General features: G+C 32.1%; 1 protein-coding gene across 3 annotated transcripts in view; it reads right to left on the reverse strand.

Annotated features, from left to right (window-relative positions):
• PRKACB (protein kinase cAMP-activated catalytic subunit beta) overlaps window positions 1-18534 on the reverse strand; it is a 143312-nt gene that overhangs the window by 23558 nt on the left and 101220 nt on the right. For all 3 annotated transcript variants that reach the window (XM_061183955.1, XM_061183956.1, XM_061183954.1), the window contains 5 exons: window positions 11238-11336; window positions 10130-10212; window positions 7285-7411; window positions 6273-6368; window positions 2823-2945 (listed from right to left, as the gene is read on the reverse strand). In XM_061183955.1, the coding sequence (XP_061039938.1) occupies window positions 2823-2945; window positions 6273-6368; window positions 7285-7411; window positions 10130-10212; window positions 11238-11336 (528 nt within the window). The remainder of the gene's footprint in view (window positions 1-2822; window positions 2946-6272; window positions 6369-7284; window positions 7412-10129; window positions 10213-11237; window positions 11337-18534) is intronic.

Genomic DNA, 18534 nt, shown 5'->3' on the forward strand with positions numbered 1-18534 from the left:
GATCCTAGAGATCACTTAATAACAATTATTTTGTTTTCATGAGTTCTACTTTAAATGCATAAAGAGAACAAGGAATGAAAACTTTACATCCAATATGGGGAGAGATAATCTGGCACCTTTAGTTAAAAACAATAGTACACCAAACACCCTATCGTATTTCTAATAAATAAAGGAAAAAAATCAGATATTGTGATATGATAAAATTTTATGTTGCTACTCTTCTCTTCTAAGGTGACCAGGATTGAAACTGTTACAATTTTAGAATTTATGCAGATTTAAATTTAAACCGTGTGCTACCATTGGATTCTAAATGTTAAAGTTTGATATGAAATAAAAACATATTCATAAGTAGCCAAAAAGAATTTACACAATGTACAATGATTGGCAAACAGAGGCCAATTCATACAGATGAAGATACATTTGTTTTAGCTAAAACAATTTTTCTAAGTAAATAAAATTTAGTTATGACAGCATCCTTGTCAGAAAATTTGATTCCTCCTATGAAATTAAGTATAAATAAAAGCAATATAGTTAAAATTCAGGAACTCTGTAATTAACTGTAATTAAATTATTTGGAACTATTACTATAATTTCTGCATTCTTAGTCTTTGTACTAGTAAAATATGCTTCTCCCATTCAGTTATTTAAAAGTATTTTAGTCCTCTCATTATTCTTCATATGACCTTTGGCCTTATTTTCTCTTGAGATTTTACATAATCACTTCTCAAATTCTTAAAAAATAAATCACTGCCTTGTCTATCAATTTTTCTTGATTTTTTGTTTTGTTCATCTCAAAAGTTCTCTTACTTTGACTTTAATATTCTGCTGGGTGAAAACGATTACAAATATAAGAAACCTGAAGCTTAGAGATCTACAAATGTAGCAGGGACAGCAGTAATACTTAATTACCTAAATATCAATACTTCGTTCTGCCTTTCTATATTACTTTAGTGTGAATCTTCCAAAAACCTAGCTTAGTTAGCTGTAAGAGGTATTTATTTTTTACCTTTGACATAGTTGAAGTATGTGTTCTTTAGTTAGTCCCCTCGTTTGTGAACCTGCCATAATATAAAACTTCCCCCCATAAAATACAGTAAAATATAACTGAAAATCTTGTGATCCCTGTAGACTGCATATGCACTATGACATATGGAACAACACTGTGTTGAGATGTGGGTTCTAGGTGGCTGGAGAGACTCATTCCATTGGTGTCTTGTTCCATCCAGATACTTAAATTTGGGTCTTAGTAAAAAAGATAAATTATTATATTATGGACATTCAAGGTACCTTCTGAATAGCTGACATTATAAATTTTAAGTTCATGAATGCTAAGGGTCAGCTTTCATACGAAATATAGAACATGAATCTGGCTGAGATATAAAGAAACAGATTTTTCTTCTATCTCCTTCCAGATTCTTTAGGTTGATTAGGCTTATCTCTGCCTTAGAAGGTCACAAAATACAAAAAAGTCAACTATATCACATCTCAGGGAATGTCATGTCAAGACTGATGTTATATCATCAGAAACAAACACATAGGACTTCCCTGGTGGCGCAGTGGTTGAGAATCTGCCTGCTAATGCAGGGGACACAGGTTCAAGCCCTGGTCTGGGAAGATCCCACATGCCGCGGAGCAACTAGGCCAGTGAGCCACAACTACTGAGCCTGCGCGTCTGGAGCCTGTGCTCTGCAACAAGAGAGGCCACGACAGTGAGAGGCCCGTGCACCGCGATAAGGAGTGGCCCCCGCTTGCTGCAACTAGAGGAAGCCCTCGCACAGAAACGAAGACCCAACACAGTCCAAAAAATAAATAAATAAATAAATAATAATTAAAGGTGCTAATAATTTTTTTAAAAGGGGGAAATAATTATTATTGACAGAAAATGTGAAAAAAAACAAACACATAAACAAAAACAAACTAATAGAGCGTACCACATGTAGGAAAAGGAAAAATAAGGAAATATAAGGAAACTATCCCTTCCCATGAACTCTGTCATAAATGCATAGAAGGCCTTCTGAGAATTTTTGAAAGCCTACTGAATCAGGCTCATCTCTATTAAAACTGACTGCAGTATTTTTAAAAAGGATCTAATGCATGAGTTATGGCAAGAGTGAATGACTTTAAACAAAATACTCTTGGAAACAAAATTAGGGATTATAAATGCAAAAGAAGAAAGGTTTGTGGAGTAATTACAAAATGTAAAATACTCTGACTTATAGTACATCTACTCATATTCAAGAAGAATTAATGTTATTTTCATATTTGCTAAAGATCAATGGCAATTATAATCACATTAACATGAAAAACTGTTTACATCATTTCTATGAATTCCCATCTTAAAAAGGCTTATCTATTCTATGTCTACTTCCAATTTTGTAATGTTTGACATAATTCAAACAAGTCTCTCCTAAAAAAGCAACGGCATATAAAAACAGCCCCTAAAACTTCTCTCCAAGCAGATACCCACATGAAATAACTAACAATTTTTATTTATTTGAAGGAATATGTAAGAATTAGGGCTATGATCCTGTGTTTTACAAGTGATAAAAATGCTAATAATGGAAACTGCTTTATTATTTCGCTAATATGTTTGTAAAATTGCCCTTTTTTACTTAAAAGACTTCAATGATTCAGTATTTACGCTATCTTAAATGAGTGCTGCTCATTTAAGCTGCTAAATATAAGGGCAGCAACTATGGATATTTCTGTCTTTTTCCCAGTTTAGGGTAATACTCTGATGACATCAAATGGTTTCAATCTACAAAGCTTAAAATTCGTTTATAGAAATAATGAATAAAGGAATAATAAATTGTATTACTTACCTTTCCGGAAACAATCTTTTCATAAATCTGAATTGGTTGGTCTGCAAAGAATGGGGGGTAGCCAGCTGCCATTTCATAGATTAACACTCCTAATGCCCACCAATCCACTGCCTTATTGTAGCCCTAAGATAAACCAACACCAAATGTCAATTATTACTTAATTCACTCAGAGGAGAATGAAGTCATAAATTATTTCAAAGTGATCTTCAAGCATATGAAAATTTTTAAAAAGCAGTTGCTGAGCAGTAATTCAGGATAAAATAAAAAATAAACAAAATGTATCAGGTCAGATTTGAATTAAACAAAGGGGAGAATTTCCAGATACTGAAATTGGATATTAGGAAATATTATTAAATCTTCTTCCTAAAATCATTAAGAATATTAAAGACAATAAAAAATGCCCTGTTTAATTGGGATAATTTAGTTGTTGCTCAACAATAGGAAGGGAATTGGACCAAATTACCCCTTAAAGCCCAATCTAGTTCCATAATATTATGAATCAGGTTTTCTAGAGAATACTTAGAAAGGTCAAAAGTTTTGAAATGAAAGAGTAGATATTGTACTTCATAATAAACCGTGGAGTTGTACTTCAAAATATTCTATATTGTTGGAGTTAAGCAGGTGAATATACTCGGGATAATCCCATCCACTTCACAGGATCTTATGAAAGCTAAAAGTTTAATGTGGAACATAATAAATGTAAATATTTAAGTATACTTTATTCATCTAGTGTTTTGTTTCTCATCTCTAAAAGGTATACAAGAAAGATAACTAATTCATGGGATTTTGTGGGGACTACATCAAATGAAAGGAAATGATGTGTATAAAGAGTGTGTTGCAAACCAAATGTACAATTCTAAGGTTTCTTATTTGGGGTTTTTTTTTTTCATGTTAAGCCTACTAAAATTAAGATTTAGAAGTATTGATAAGAAAATAAATAGGGCTTCCCTGGTGGTGCAGTGGTTAAGAATCTGCCTGCCAATGCAGGGGACACGGGTTCGAGCCCTGGTCTGGGAAGATCCCACATGCCACGGAGCAACTAAGCCCGTGAGCCACAACTACTGAGCCTGCGCATCTGGAGCCTGTGCTCCGCAACAGGAGAGGCCGCGATAGTGAGAGGCCCGCGCGCCGCGATAGTGAGAGGCCCGCGCACCGCGATGAAGAGTGGCCGCCCCTCGCCGCAACTGGAGAAAGCCCTCGCACAGAAACGAAGATCCAACACAGCCAAAAATAAATAAATAAATAAATAAATAAATAATAAATAAATTAAAAAAAAAAAAGAAAATAAATAAGAATAAAATATTAACATGTTTATATAAAGTTTGTTATCAGCCATAATCAGTGTCAACTGGCACAAAAGATTATGAAAAAAAACAAAACAACTTGATCATGGAGAGAAATGAGCTGAGTTCTTGCCAGATCTTTTAGTCTGCCATCAGATACAGCCTTTAATTACCTTTGCCACTCCCCCTAGTCCAACCTTTTTTCAAAATTTTAGCTTATAAACTATTTAATTTTCGAATTACTGGCTAAAATATAATAATGTAGAGATTTTTTATTTCCTGCTTCTGTATGTTTTTAAAAAGAGAGAGACTAGTAAAATAGGAATAGCACTTTGTTTTGCTAATAGAAATGGCATCAACTTTGCTTTAATTCTTTAAATTCAACTCATTAATAATGTAATTACCATGTTTTTTTGCTATCATGAAAGCATGTAACGTTGAAACAGATCCTTTTACCAAACTTTGATTTCTATGTTTTGGATTGTGTATTAATGTTCATAATAAGTATTCCAGATGCTTTCAATACCCTAGGTATGGAAAACTAAAACAAATCAGTAAGAAAAACTAAATTATAATAGAAAAATGGGCAAAGGACATGAACTAATAATTCATACACACAAAGAAATACCAAATGACTATTAAGCATTAAAAAAATCTAATAATCAGACATGAGACTTAAAATAATTAGATATCATTTACTGTCTATCAAATTAGTAATGGTTTTTAAAACAAGAATACCCAATGCTGGAGAAAGTGTGGTGAAACAGGTACTCTCAAACACTGCTGAGAAGTGCAAAATTGTTACAATCTTTTTGGACAGTGCTTTGGCAACATGTATTGAAAGCCTTAAAAATGTTCATACTCTCTGACCCTGTAATTCCACTTCTAGGAATCTATCCTAAAAAAATAATTTAAAATATAGAAAAAGCTTTATGTACAAAGATGTTTATCACAGTGATTTATAATAGAAAAAAATGAAATAACCTGAATACTCAACAATAGAAGAATGGCAAAATACAATATGGTACATTTTCAAATAAGCCATTAGAATTATATTTGCATGCTTATTATCATTCAAGTGAAAAAGCTGAATACAAAACTGTACATTCACTATAACATGCATAGAAAAATATATTAAAATGTTTTTTTAAAAAGGCTACCTCTGGATGGTGAGATTATAGGTTTTTTGATTCTTTCTTTATATTTTTCTATATTTTCCAAATTTCATACAATGAATATCTATTTCTTTTACCACATATATATACACACATACAGTTTTTAAAGTTTTGGTGCCTACTATGTTATCATTATTTGTTAAATGTACTTAAAGAAGAAATATGTTAATGATATTTAGATTATAAAAGACTAAAAGTTATAGATGATATAAATTATGTAAGATAATGAGAGGAAAGCTGAAAGAATTCTTTTATTTTATTCTAATACTTCTGTAGGTTAGCCAAATTTCAATTATTCAGGGGGTAGTTATTCAATGTGTAAATATCAAAGCATCTGTGATATCTCTTTCTCTTTCCTGGCTCCTGTGCCCAGTTATTATCAGTCTCTCCTTTCTGGCTTTCTCCACCAAGGGATGGCAGTAGAAAGGAAAACAAAAGTTAAATCATCCTTTGTGATATGATTAAAAATTTCTCTCACCACATTTTGCACTGTTTAGAAAAGCAGAACTGTATTCAATAAGACTATAACTATTCAATTGCTGTAATTTCCTATTTTTAAACTAAAATTAAAAAAAATAATTCACATACATTTTTTTTCATTTAAGTGGTAAAGTTGAAACAAAGGAAGAATTGACAACTAGTACATGTCATCTTTAGTCTGCCTCTTGGTGTAACCCAGAGCAAGGGCCTCCTCGCCCTCCTGTATTGGGAATAATTATGAAAAGGCTATGCTTTTGGCTTCAAAACATGAATCTAGAGGTCAGATTTATTCATACTAATTCTCTCAGATTCAGAGTTAAAATCACCAGTTTATGGGATTAGTGGTAGACTCTAAATAATTACTTTTTAGTAATTATGAACAAATAGATTTAAATTCATATTTAGATTAAATAAACATGTAAAATCGATCAATAAACTTTTTTTTTTATAAAAGTCCACAGTGATGCATGCCTTATGTTTCTACTTCTTACATAACTACATTATAAATATACCTTGCTGAGAATTATTTCTGGAGCCAAATATTCTGGAGTGCCACATAATGTCCAAGTTCTGCCTTTAACTCTTTTGGCAAACCCAAAGTCAGTGACCTATAAAAGACAAAAAAACTTGTAAACATTTATTATTTCATAATAAATGTACTAGTGTACCTAAGTTGAAAGTTAAAAATCAGAGTTAAAATTAATACCATGAAAAAAATTAAGTCAATGTAATTGAGACTAATCCAAGAACGCACTGTTTAGTGAATAAAGGTTAAAGCAACCCATGCTGGAGAACCTTTCCCTGACTCAAACAAAGAAACAAATGAACCAAAAAAAAAAATAGTTTTAATAAAAATGAAGCAGTGCTAGGAGTGTTCCTTAAGTCCAGCATTGTCCTCTGCCCTTAATTACATCCTCAGAAGTGCAAAAGCATCACTGGGAGAATCTTAATAACTGTGTAAAAAGGAATGCTCTCATTCTATTGATAGTACAAATGGAAAGAAAGCACTACCACCAGTCCATTATTGGTAGCTGGGCCTCCTTTGGTAGCTGCACTGTACTGTTAAAAAGCATGGACTCTTGGGACAGGCTGATGGGGTTCAAATTATGACTCTACGTGTGTGACCTTGCTGTTCCTTAGTTTCATTAACTTTAAAATGAGGATAACAAGAGTATTTACATTTCATAGTGTTATCAGAATTAAAAGAGGTGATACATGTAAAACACTTAGAATAATGCCTGGCACTAAGTGAGTACTCACAAATTTAGCTATTATTTCTTTACGCAGGAGCCTGAAATCAGTTCACAACTATAGACTAAGGGAGATAGAAACGGGTTCCATCTTTGATGGAACTTTTGGTTCTTTGTAATAGCAACAGAACTGTGAGCTCAGTTTAAACTATTAGGAAGAATTGTCTCCCTCAAAGAAAAAAAAGAATCCAATATTGGTAGTTGTGATTAAATACATATAACTTCTTACCTAGTATTTCTCAAATACATTATATATAATGTGTTCACGTCATACCTGGATATAACCTTGGTGGTCAATTAAGAGATTTTCAGGTTTTAGATCTCTGTAGATGAGGTCTAGTGAATGGAGGTACTCGAATGTTAGCACTATCTGAGCTGCATAGAACCGTGCATGGGGTTCACTACAAAGAAACAAAACATTGATTTTCGGTAAAATGGGTTAACATATAGTAATTAGTAGATTATACAAAAAAAATAACATGAGGTAGAGGCATTTTGGGAGCAAAAAATATTTTTTTTTCTTTTAAACACATGTAAAGAAACATGTTAGTTTCCAAATATATATTAAATCTATAAATTATCTTCAAATAATGCTTTGATATACTTAGTGGGCAGCATATGTTGAAGAAAACTTAACTCTCAGATTGTCATCGTAATTTAAATTATTATTGGCCATGTTAGAAGACATTGAGAATGACTGAAAAGCACCAGTTAGATTATCTGTCAGGGCAATTGCTATTGCTGATAGGCTTCATCTCATCTACCTTTCTCATAAATTTCAAGTACTTAAAGAATTTCTGCATTAATCTGCAGATTTACGCCATTTTACCCAGGCTGTTACTATTACAAAAGTGACATATGCTCATTATAGAAAAAGAGCCATACAATATTAATGAAGAATAAAGATACCAATAATCCCATTCAGAAACCAGATTCAATCCTGGTGTCTGAATTTCCAAATCCTCTACTATGCATATTTATACAGATACCTGAACATAGGTATAATCTGTATATTTAGGTAAATACACACAGTTCTGGATACATAGATTAGATTAACTGATAGATTATGGTAATTTTGATGCCACATTCTGAGTATTACTCCAAAAGGATGTACTGTTTTCTAGTTTGAGTTTCTATTTCATCTTGTAGTGTATACACTGAATTCTGCTAATCTTCCTGATATATTGCAATGACTTTCAGATTTGTGTCCTCAATGAACAACCTTAACTATGAATAGAATTTCCCTCAAGACGGTTGGCATGAGTTTGATCTGGTAGCACCAAAAATAGGAATTCTAAAAAGAGATTGTATATGCTACTCCTTTTGCTTGTCACTCACTATATTTCCAAGGTCCTAGCCTGATATACACCAAGTGCTCAGCAAATATTTGTTAAATGAATGAATATGTGAAGAAAAACTTTTTTGTGGCAATATTTTATAATATCCTTCCAGTTCCAGCCCTATCATGACACTGTAACAAGCTATACCATATGTCCTATGACAAGGAATGAGAATACTGTAAAGGGAGATTAGAAGAATCATCCTGGTCATTGAAACATTTATCCCTAATTTTGGAAACGTTTGACCTGGGAAGTCCCCTCTCATTTTCTTCATACACCCGTTAATATAAGATGCATTTATCATCGTATCATCATAAACATAAGATGCACTCAGCATTTTATGTTTATCTCCACACTGGTGTTTGATTGGAGGTACACAAACATTACATAGATCTTTAATCAAATTGTTGAAAGGTCAGAGCAAAATATTCTATAAGGAACATTTAATGCTGTAGCAGCTTTAAGTCTAGACAGTTACTATTTAAGTAGAGAATCGTAATGACTCCATTGATTCTGATTAGAACCATGCTCAACAATAACTCAGTCTTCCTGTTGCCTCAAAGTTTCTAAGGTGGGAGTTAGCAACCTTTCAAGTATATAAATAGTATGTGTGAAAGGTTAGAAAAGACAATGTCTCTGTGTGAATTATGTCAATCAACTTGCTTTCCTCTTAGTATCCAGTTAAGTATTAAAGAAATAAGAGTGTGGGGAGTTGCAAAGAAAAGAAATAATCACAGAAAATGGATAAAATATTTTTTGAAGACAGCTTAAGGTGTGGTAATTCAGTGTAAAACTGTAAATTATCATAGGGCAATATGAGAATTCTGGACCTGCCTGGACAAGGAGTGTAGGAGAGGACAACAGGAAGTTAAAAAAAAATCATTAAACAGAAGTTACTCTGCATCAGCACAGTGCCTGACATATATTAGGTGTCCTATACATATTAGGTCAATAAATGAATTTTGGTTTAGGCCTCAGGTAACTAAAATAACTCTCATTCTGGCCCATTACTGAATATGATCTCATGGTAATCCAAGTCTACCATCATGTTTTCATGAATTGAATTACCATCTTCAGTCTTGTTTGAATTCATACTGATGTTTTAATTATGTCAATATACAGTATACTGAATGAAGCTGGACCTGCTCTTGGTTTCAGCTTCATTCTAATAGTGATTTTTAATGAATAGTAGTAGCTTACGAACTATTACACACAGGTAAAGTTAACAGAATCTATAAACTTTTAATAACTGTGTGACCTTATTAGTAATAACCTAATGATAAGGTACAAACTCCTTTTAAATTACATATATATGTTTAAAACTCAACATGGCAACAACGTTAAGGAGAATAAATTTGTGCAAAACAAACTTTCATAATTTTATCACTATGATACCAATGATTATCTTTTCTATATATTTCTTTCTTATCTTCATCCTTACACAAAACTCTTCCCCAGAGATGTATTATTAATATTTATTCAGTAAATACTGGTTTAAATTCAATTAATTTTTGCAATATCTGGATATTCTTCAAATAATGGACCCTCATGATACCTACCAATGCTAGAATATTTATACTGCTATCATGGTGCTTTTATTTAATTTTTAAAACTCAGTATGATGTGGCCTCTTATTAATGTTTCCATGTAACTCTTCATATAGCTAAAATATTACTAAATTAAATGAAATAAATTTTTAACATTGACAATAACTTAAAAGTTTGGTTTAAAACAAACACACAGCATATAAAGATTTGAGGAGTGTAAAGTGTTAGTTACCTGAACCTTCCAATTCTTCTTAGATGTGAAAACATTTCACCACCAGGGACATATTCCATAACCATGTATAAATTAGAATTATCCTATGAACAAATAAAAAGGATAAATAAATCAAAATTATGAAACATTATTTTGCACGAAAATATTTTAAGATAACACCATGTTTAATTAGAAAAAGCCAAATTAAAAAATCTGATACATTACTAACATTGGGAAATAGAGAATAAATGGAAAAGGCCCTAACTTTTCTACACTGGGGCACTTATTTTTTCCCCCCTGGTACTCTTGCCACAGATTAGTCTGGGATTTTTGCTGTTCCTGCTCTTGCAGGGAACACTTAACTCTTGAACAATTAAACACTGGCAATGACGTAATGCTATAGTGTAAGCAAAAGTTAAAAAACAATTTGAAAAAGTTAGAATATTTACATTTTATGTACTAAATTAGGTCAGAGAGATTAACGATTTTTAACATCATCCTAAATACACAGATCTTCATTTGATTTAAAGAATAAAGGAGGAAAAAGGAAAAAGGCTAAAATGTTCCATATTAATCAATTGGTAGAGAGATGCCAAGTATCATTCCAAAAAGCTGAAAAGCTGCCAACTTAAAGAATAAACCTTGTGCAACTTTATGAGGCACTTGAGCAGAGGGCCAAAGATTGTTCTGCTTCAAATAAATGAAAAGGCTAGAGCACAAATTACTAAGTAAAAGATGACAGTGAGATTGCAGCAGCAAAGGTTCAAGAGAAGAAAGTATGTGGGTGTATTTGTTAGTATGAGTGTAAGATTTGCTTAATAAGATGTCACTATGAATTTTGATAAATTAAAATACTTGATTTTATAATACCATTTCATGAAAAATTACACATTAACAAAGTTAATTACACATTAACTTTAACAATTTCCTCAATAAGAATCAAAACCTTTTCAAATGTCACCTAAGTTTTTAAGCACAACAGGACTTAATTACATAAAATCTAAATATATTACTTTTTTGTTTATTCATTTTCTCCAGGTTTATCATATAGATTAGAATCCTATTATAGCTTTGTAATTTAAAAAATATGAAGTTGAAAATATCTCATTTAGATAGAAGTAAAATTTACCTTAAAAGAATACTCCAGTCGAACAAGAAAAGGAAAATTCACCGCCTGTAATATTCTTTTCTCATTCAAAGTATGCTCTATTTGCTTCAGTTTAACAACCTGTAATTGACCAAAAAAAGATTATATATTTAATGTATTTGAACAAAATTTAAAAGTTGTTATAATTTTAAAAGAAAAAAAAGTTTTCCATATAATAATGAACTTGGATAAACAAAATTGCTAGCTTAGATAAGGATAATAATAATAACTACCAAGTAGGCTTATCAGATTCAAATGAAAAACCTAACAGAGGTTTAAAACTTGGTCTTCGGAAGGTTAACTATAATTTTCAGTAAAGAAGCAAGAGCTAAGAAAAAAGGAACTCATAATAAATTACTTAAAAAATTAATATGTGAAAATACTTAGGTCCTAATGACTTATAGTCCACTAAAAGAGCTGGTACAAATTACTGTAATAAGTAGGTATTGATTTTAAATCTTGAGAAGATAAGCAAGAAAATTAAAGATTGAGGAAAAGTCAATAACTAAAAAACAGGAGGTAAAAATGAACAATCTGTTAATTTCATAATACCTGAATAAATACAAGAACATTTGCACAGCCACAAAATATTGACAAAAATGACTATGTCTTTATAACAAATAAGGTCATATAGGATTAATCAAGCTTCCACTGGATTGTCTAATCAATCAGGTACATAGTAGGGAAAGAAACTTATCTTGACTTCATGAAGACTGTGATTCTATTCCACATGTGACTCTATTCTGAATTTAAGAAAAACAGGGTTTTGTATATGTGTAAATCATTAGGAAGTGGCATTTTTTCTTGACAGAGGCTTATTGTCAGTGTGGGGTAGTCACAGAACTCAAGAAGTTGAACATGAATAAGAAAGGTTATCAAAGATACCATCCATTATTAGGATATAAAATTATAGTATAAAAATAATGCTGAGTAAAGAATAATTGACTAAGAGTCAGAAGACCTGTGTTCTCTAGACCTTCTATTCAACCAGTTTGTGACACTGGAGATGTTATTTCAACTCGTTGGACCTCAGCTGCTTTTTTTTACCTGAAAACATGAAGTGAATGAATCACTATTGTCCACATTCTAACTGGTTACAGAACCAATTAGTCCATACTTATCACAATAAATTATATAACATTAGCTGGAGAATTATTGTTGCTTTGTGTTTACTTTTTATTAATAGACTGTTTTTTTTAAGCAGTTTCAGGTTCACAGCAGAACTGAACACAAAGTACAGAGATTTCCCATATACCCCCTGCCTCCACACATGCATAGTCTCCTCCATTATCAACATTCTTCACCAGAGTGCACATTTGTTACAATCAATGAACCTACACTGACCCATGATTATCACCCATTAATTTCACTAGGGTTCACTCTTGGTGTTGTACATTCTATGGGTTTGGACAAATGTGTAATGACATGCACCCACCATTATAATATACAGAGTAGTTTCACTGTCCTAAAAATCCTCTGTGCCCCACTTATTCATCCCTCCCTCCCCATCAAAACCAGGCAACCACCAATATTTTTACTGTCTCCATTGTTTTGCTTTTTCCAGAATGTTCCATAGGTGGAATCATATAGTATTTATTTAGCCTTTTCAGATTGGCTTCTTTCACTTAGTTTATGTATTTAAGTTTCCTCCATGTCTTTTCATGGCTTGATAGCTCATTTTTTAGCATTGAATAACATTCCATTGTTTGGATATACCACAGTGTTTACTTTTATGTATTACGATATACTGGGTTTTTAGTTAGGCATAGACAATGTGTTACCTTGTGAAATAAGTAATGAAAACTGTAACAGAGAGGCTTTCTGCATTATAGCCTTAAGCCAAATGTGTGTGTATGTTGGGGGGCATAACAATTAAAATGAATCTAAGACATATGAGCTGGCAAAGCAAATAATGTTGGTTAATTTTTAAATTAATTTTTAAAATTAACTAATTAAATTTTAATTTACTTTTAAATATGCATATCTACTACATGTAAGGCACAACAAGTGCAATAGAGATAAGGACAAGAGAGTATCTCCCTTCATGCTCCATAAAATTTACTTGAAAGTATGATGCATAAATATGAGAAGAGCAATTTATGAATAACTGCCAAATAAGAGTTATGATGTTATAATTGTTCAGAGGAGAAAATGTTTACATTAGGCCTAGTACATAATCTTTCTGAGTCCAAGATTCTTTATCTATAAAATGCTGATGATAATTATAATACCTACTTTGAAAGTGACTGTGTAGCACAATACATGTCAAGTGATTAACACAGTGCTTGACACAAAGTAAAAGCTCAATAAATGTCAATTGTTATTATAATCTATTAAAAAAGGTGAGAGCTCAGCTGGGTCTTAAAGATGGATAGATATCAAAGGTTAGAAAAACACAGAGGAGTAGTACAGTCTTTGGTAATGAAGTATGCCAGAATGGCAGAGAAAATTAACAAGTACCCCTGGGAATATAGTCCATGTTTTATTTTCAAAATTCAAATAAAATTTATATTTACTTCTTAATATTTATGTTAATTTAAATACATATATTTAAAAGCACTTCTAAATAATTATTTATCAGCTGACTTTTTTTTAGCCAAACACTTGAGAAGATATTAATATAGAAGATAGGCCATGTATCATCACATATTACCCTGCACCACCCAGCAGAGCACCAAATACTCCTGTGAGTCAAGTTTCAATCAGAGAAGTAGAGAATAGAGGACATGTAGGAAAACAGTGTCAAATAAGCCTATAGTGGAGTCTGGAAGAAAATTATAAAGTGTTTGAAAGTAGGCTGCAGAGTTCTGGCTTCATTTAATAAACATCAGGAAGCTTTTTGACTAAGTGAAATGATATGATATGGTAAGAAAACTTCACTGGCAACGAGGAGGGTGAATTAGTACAGGGGGAAAAGTGTGGGGTTGTGAAAATTAATTAAGATGCTATTGTGAAAGCCCAGTGAACATTAGTGAGAGACCAAACTGTGTGGTGGTAGAAAGAATCTTAGGGATAACAAATACATTTCAAAGGAAAAATTAAACAAGGAGTGGAGGCATAGAAATCAGACAAAGCTTGTGCAAATTCCTAGTTCATCTTACTAGCTGTTTGACTTTGGAAAAATTACTTAAATAGGTTATGGGCTTAAAAGAAATTAATGTCACACAAAGTTGTTAGGAAGATTCACTGATACAATAATATAAAGTACCTAGCAATGCTAGACATATAGTAAGGAATAAAGAAATGTGATTTCCTTGATTTCTGCACTGATTTTCTTCCCCATGCTCCATACACTATAAGATAGAAGCCAAAAAGAGTTAATTGAAAGATTTATGGCAAAAAGGTTATTATGGAGTGTTATTTTATTACTTATCTTTAGCAAATTACAGTAAATAAACTTGAAAAAAATTCAGAACATAAACACTTTGTCCTAATTATGAATAGATCCAGAACATTGCCACAGTAGAAATGACTTAAAATGGTAGCTATTCTTCTGGGAAATGCTCTTTCACCAAGATTTAATCAATGAGTTAATCTTCTCAGTAACTTAGACAAGACACTATCTTACCAAAAAAGGAATTTGAAACTTCCCTAAATACTTTAAAGCATAAAAATGGTATCTTTTTGTAATCCTTTTAATATTTTGTGACTAGAGTACATTCTGTTAACATCTTAAGAAACAAAAAATATTAGGGACTATACAGATAATAACATTTTAATAATAGGTTTAATAAAAAACATATAAATTTGATATAGTATCGTGTCATCTGCCAACAGTGACAGTTGTACTTTTTCCTTTCCAATTTGGATTCTTTTTATTTCTTTTTCTTGTCCGTTTGCTGTGGCTAGGACTTCCAATACTATGTTGCATAATAGTGGACAGAGTGGGTATCTTTATCTCATTCCTGATCTTAGAGGAAATGCCTTCAGTTTACCAGGGAGTATGAGTGTTAGCTGTAGGCTTGTCATTTTTGGCCTTTATTATGTTAAGGTACTGTTCCCTCTATACCTACTTTGTTGAAAGTTTTTGTCATAAATTGATGTTCATGTCAAAAGCTTTTTTGTCAAAAGCTTTTTCTACATCTATTGAGATGATCATATGATTTTTATTCTTCAATCTGTTAATGTGGTGTATCACACTGATTGATTTGCGGATTCTGAACCATCCTTGCATCCCAGGGATAAATCCCACTTGATCGTGGTGTATGATCTTTTTAATATACTGAATTTGGTTTTCTAATATTTTGTTGAGGATTTTTGCATCTGTGTTCATCAGTGATATTGGCCTATAGTTTTCTTTTTTTATGGTGTCTTTTTTCGGTTTTGATATCAGGGTGATGCTGGCCTCATTCAATGAGGTCACAAGCATTCCTTTCTCTGAAATTTTTTGGAATACTTTGAGAAGGACAGATGTAAACTCTTCTTTAAATGTTTGGTAGAATTCACCCATGAAGTCATTTGGTCCTGAACTTTTGTTGTTGGGAGGTTTTTTTTTTTTAAATTACTGATTCTATTTCATTACTGGTAGTTGGTCTGTTCATATTTTCTATTTCTTCCTGATTCAGTCTTGAGAGAGTGTACTCTTCTAGGAATTTATCCATTTCTTCTAGTTTGTCCAATTAGTTGGCATGTAATTGTTCGTAGTAATCTCTTATGATCCTTTGTATTTCTGTGGTGTCAGTTGTAACTTCTTTTTCATTTCTGATTTTATTTATTTGGGCCCTTTCTCCTTTTTATTTGATGAGTCTGGTTAAAGGTTCTTATCTTTTAAAGAACCAGCTCTTAGTTTCATTGATGTTTTCTATTGTTTTTTTCAGTCTCTCTTTCATTTATTTCTGCTCTGATCTTTATGGTTTCTTTTCTTCTACTAACTTTGGGTTTTGTTTATTCTTCTTTTTCTAGTTCTTTTAGGGGTAAAATTAGGTTGTTTATTTGAGATTTTTCTTGTTTCCTGAGGGAGGCTTGTATCACTATAAACTTCCCTCTTAGAGATGCTTCTACTGTGTCCCACAGATTTTGGATCATTGCATTTCATTTTCATTTGTCTCCAGGTATTTTCTGATTTCCACTTTGATTTCTTCAGTGACCCAATGGTTGCTCAGTAGCACTATGTTTAGCTTCCATGTGTTTGTGTTTTTTGTACTTTTTTGTTGTTGTTGATTTCTAGTCTCATATAATTGTAGTTGGAAAAGATGCTTGATATGATTTCAGTATTCTTAAATTTATTAAGACTTGTTTTGTAGCCTAGCATTGATCTGCCCTGGAGAATTTCCATGTGTGCTTGAAAAAGAATGTGTATTCTGATGCTTTGGGATGGAATTTTCTATATATAGCTATTAAACCCATCTAGTATAATGTGTCACTTAAGGGCAGTGTTTCTTTATTGATTTTCTATCTCGATCTGTCCATTGATGTAAGTGGAATATTAAAGTCCCCTACTATTAATATGCTACTATCAATTTCTCCCTTTATGTTTGTTAATATTTGCTATGTATTTAGCTGCTCCTATGGTGGGTGCATATATATTTATAATTATTATTACTTCTTCTGGCATTGACCCCTTTATCATTATGTAATGTTCTTCTTTGTCTCCTGTTATGGTCTTTGTTTTAAAGTCTATTTTGTCTGATATAAATATTGCTACCACAGCTTTCTTTTCATTTTCATTTGCATGGAATACCTTTTTCCATCCCCTCACTTTCAGTCTGTGTGTGTCTTTAGATGTGAAGTGAGTCTCTTGTAGGCAACATATATATGGGCCTTGTTTTTTTATTCACTCAGCCACTCTATCTTTTGACTACAGCATTTAGTCCATTTACATTTAAAGTAATTATTGGTAGATACGTACTTATTGTCATTTTGGTAACTGTTTTCAGGTGGTTATTTTTTTGTTTGTTTCTTTCTTCTTCTTTTGCTCTCTTCCCTTGTGATCTGATGTCTATCTTCAGTGTTATGTTTGGATTCCTTTCTCTTTTTTGTGTGTGTATCTATTATAGATTTTTGGTTTGTGGCTACCAGGAGGTTTATATATAACAACCTATACATATATGTGGTTATTTAAGTTGATAATCTCTTAAGTTTGAATGCATTCTAATGACTCTGCATTCTTACTTCCCCCCTGCTAAACATTTAATGTTTTTAGATGCCACAAAAAAGCCTATTATAACTAATAAATGATTTCAGTAAGGTTTCAGGACACAAAATTAATGTATAGAAATCTTTTGTGTTTTAATACACTAACAACAAACTATCAGAGAAATTTAAACAATCCCACTTACAACTGCATCAAAAAGAATAAAACACTTAGAAATAAATCTAACCAAGGAGGTAAAAACCTGTACTCTGAAAACTAAAACACATTGATGAAATAAATTAAAAATGAAACAAACAAATGGAAAGATACACTGAGCTCATGGATTGGAAGACTTAATATTCTTAAAATGGCCATACTACCCACGGCAATCTGCAGATTCAATGCAATCTCTATCAAAATACCAATGGCATTTTTCACAGAACTAGAACAAATAATTCTAGAATATATATGTAAACACGACCCTGAATAGCCAAAACAATCTTGAGAAAGAAGAACAAAGCTGCAGGTATCATGCCTGCTGATTTCAAAGTATACTACAAACCTATAGTCATCAAAACAGTATGAAACTAGTATAAAAACAGACACATAGACCAATGAAACAGACTAGAAAGCCCAGAAATAAACCCATGCTTATATGGTGAATTAATCTACAACAAACAAGGCAAGAATATACAATGGAGAAAAGATAGTCTCTTTGATAAACGGTGCTGGAAAAACTGAACAGCTATATGCAAAAGAATCAAACTGGGTTATTTTCTCACACCATATACAAACATAAACTCAAAATGGATTAAAGACTTAAATGTAAGATCTGAAACTATAAAATTCCTAGAAGAAAACATAGACAGTATGCTCTTTGACACTTGTCTTAACAATGTTTTTTTGGATATGTCTCCTCAAGCAAGGGAAACAAAAACAAAAGTAAACAAATGGGACTACCTTAAACTAAAATACTTCTGCACAGTGAAGGAAACTATGAACAAAACAAAAAGGCATCCAACTGAATGGGAGAAAATAACTGCAAACAATGTATCCGATAAAGGGTTAATATCCAAGATATACAAAAAACTCATACAACTCAACATCAAAAAACAACCCTATTGAAAAATGGGCAGAGGACCTGAATAGACATTTTTCTAAAGATGACATACAGATGGTCAATAGGCACATGAAAAAATGCTCAAC

Source organism: Eubalaena glacialis, chromosome 3 (genome assembly GCF_028564815.1).
Source record: "Eubalaena glacialis isolate mEubGla1 chromosome 3, mEubGla1.1.hap2.+ XY, whole genome shotgun sequence".
Taxonomy (NCBI): domain Eukaryota; kingdom Metazoa; phylum Chordata; class Mammalia; order Artiodactyla; family Balaenidae; genus Eubalaena; species Eubalaena glacialis.